At 36.3% G+C, this 2491-nt stretch overlaps 1 protein-coding gene and 1 non-coding gene across 2 annotated transcripts; one reads left to right on the top strand and one right to left on the bottom strand.

Annotated features, from left to right (window-relative positions):
• The first annotated feature begins 350 nt into the window (after positions 1-350).
• On the top strand, positions 351-2233 carry LOC121242223. Its single transcript, XM_041140114.1, has 2 exons — positions 351-1650; positions 2127-2233. Exons 1-2 carry the CDS (start codon positions 351-353, stop codon positions 2231-2233), a joined length of 1407 nt encoding a protein of 468 aa, XP_040996048.1.
• On the bottom strand, positions 606-712 carry LOC121243771. The gene has a single exon (XR_005936259.1). It is a non-coding gene; the product is annotated as a small nucleolar RNA R71 (small nucleolar RNA).
• Positions 2234-2491: the final 258 nt, after the last annotated feature.

Genomic DNA, 2491 nt, shown 5'->3' with positions numbered 1-2491 from the left:
GATACAATGAAAATAAAATAATTAAATTCCACAATCAATTAATTTTAAAGAAGAACAATTTATATGTATAACAATAAATAAATATTAAGAAAACATAACAATTTAATTCCCACAATTTAAAGATCATAAAATAACCCATTTAAATATCCGATAATTATAAAATAAGAGAATAAATTTTGAATAAATAAATAAAAATGCTTCATTAAAAATGCACTAATTTACGGGGTGTTACATGCACAGCCACGCACCTTGAAGGATTATGTGCGGCTAGTTGTGAATGACAACTACTCGGTATAAGACGCTAGACCATTAATACCAATAATTTTGAGGTCAAACCGACCTTGATCAGCATGGTGCAACAAGCCCAATTTAGCGGATTGCCACTTGATGATCTCAATATTCATTTGGTGATGTTCTTGGAGATTTGTGACACTATAAAGATCAATGGTGTTACTGAAGACACCATTAGACTGAGATTGTTTCTCTTTTCTTTGAGGAACAAGGCAAGAGGTTGGCTACAATCTCTACAACTGGGAAGCATCACTAGTTGGCAGGACATGACTGAAAAGTTTCTTGCTAAATTCTTTCCACATGCAAAAATAGCCCAACTCAGGAGTGAGATTGGTCAATTCAAGCAAAATGATTTGGAGTCACTCTATGAATCATGGGAAAGATATAAAGATTTGATTCGACGTTGCCCTCAACATGGATTGCCGGATTGGTTGCAAGTTCAAATGTTCTATAATGGGTTAAATGGGCAAACTCGAACAATAGTTGATGCCGCTTCTGGTGGAACTTTGATGTCAAAGACAGTTGAGGGTGCTACCTATCTTTTGGAAGAAATGGCCTTAAACAACTATCAATGGCCAACTGAAAGAACTATGACTAAGAAAGTTGTTAGGATTCATGAATTAGAGCCGTTAGTAGCCCTTTCAGCTCAAGTTGCTAATTTATCCCATCAGATTTCAGTTTTGACAACCCAAAGGATACCACAAAGTACAGAATATGTTGCAGCTACAAGTATGATAGTTCCGGATAATGAAGCGAGTCAAGAGCAAGTTCAATACATCAACAATCGGAGCTACAACTATCGTGGTAATCCTATGCCAAATTATTACCATGCAGGGCTTCGAAATCATGAGAATTTGTCTTATAGAAATACAAAGAATGTGCTGCAATCTCCTCTAGGATTTGATAGTCAACAAAGCGAGAAGAAGATGTCACTTGAGGATACCATGATTCCCTTTGTTGAGGAGACAAACGCAAGGTTTAAAAAGACTGATTCACGGGTAGACAACAATGAGACTCATTGTAGCAACATGGGAGCTACTATAAAGAATATTGAAGTGCAAATTGGGCAACTAGCCACAACCGTCAATGCCCAACAAAGAGGAACTTTTCCTAGCAACGCAAAAGTGAATCCAAGGGAACAATGCAAGGCCATCACACTTAGGAGTGGAAGAGAACTTGAAAGGTCACCATCAAAGGAAACCAATTCCACCCCTACAGCTGCAAACAATAGTCAAAGTAAGAATAAAGTAGAAGAAAAGGAGATTGTGGAAGATGCACTAAGAGAGACTAATATGCTTCCAGCAATTTCATTTCCTGACAATCCTCCTATTCTCTCTACTCCACTTCCTTATCCTCATTGTTTTCAAAAACAAAAATTAGATAAGCAATTTTCTAAGTTTATGGATATTTTTAAGAAAATTCACATAAATATTCATTTTGCAGACATCTTGGAATAAATATCAAATTATGTCAAATTCCTAAAAGACATCATTTCCAAGAAGAGAAAGTTGAAGGAGTTCGGAACAGTGAAACTTTCTGAAAATGTAGTGCTATTCTTCAAAAGAAGTTACCTCAAAAATTAAAAGATCCAGAGAGTTTCACTTTGCCATGCACTATTGGAAATTCATATTTTGATAAAGTTTTATGTGATCTTAGTGCCAACATTAATCTTATGCCACTTTCTGTTTGCAGGAAATTGGGATTTGAAGAGATGAAACAAACAATAATTTCTTTGCAACTAACAGATCGATCCATCAAGTATCCACCCTGAATCACAGAAGACATATTGGTAAAGATGGATAAATTTATTTTTCCTGCTGATTTTGTGGTGTTAGATGTGGAGGAAGATGAAGAAGTCTCACTAATTCTTGGTCGACCATTCTTGGCTACGGGAAAGGCTTTAATTGATATTCAAAATTGTGATGAGAGTGAACAAGAATGAGGTTATGTTCAACATCTACCAAGCCATGAGAATTCCATAAGAGCCAAGTCACTTGTTTTAAGGTAGATGTCATTAAGCAATGTGGAGAAGAAGCCTTTCAAGAAGATGCACCAGCCGATCACCTAGAACAAGCCTTGAAGCAGAATAGATCACTTAGCAATGAAGTGGAGAAGAACTGTGCACTTATTCTTCTTAGAGATCCCGATTGATGAAGATTGAAAAGTCTGGCTGTAGACTTTAAAACAAGCGCTTATGGGA

Source organism: Juglans microcarpa x Juglans regia, chromosome 8D (genome assembly GCF_004785595.1).
Source record: "Juglans microcarpa x Juglans regia isolate MS1-56 chromosome 8D, Jm3101_v1.0, whole genome shotgun sequence".
Lineage (NCBI taxonomy): Eukaryota > Viridiplantae > Streptophyta > Magnoliopsida > Fagales > Juglandaceae > Juglans > Juglans microcarpa x Juglans regia.
Note: the sequence above shows the minus strand (reverse complement) of the source record. Positions and strands in the feature narration are given on the sequence as shown.

Excerpts from the sequence above, each read along its gene's own strand:
- LOC121242223 (XM_041140114.1), top strand. The coding sequence starts at position 351 with ATGGTGCAACAAGCCCAATTTAGCGGATTGCCACTTGATGATCTCAAT. Across the intron at positions 1,651-2,126 it reads TCCACTTCCTTATCCTCATT|ATGTGGAGGAAGATGAAGAA; the intron begins GTTTTCAAAAAC and ends TTGTGGTGTTAG.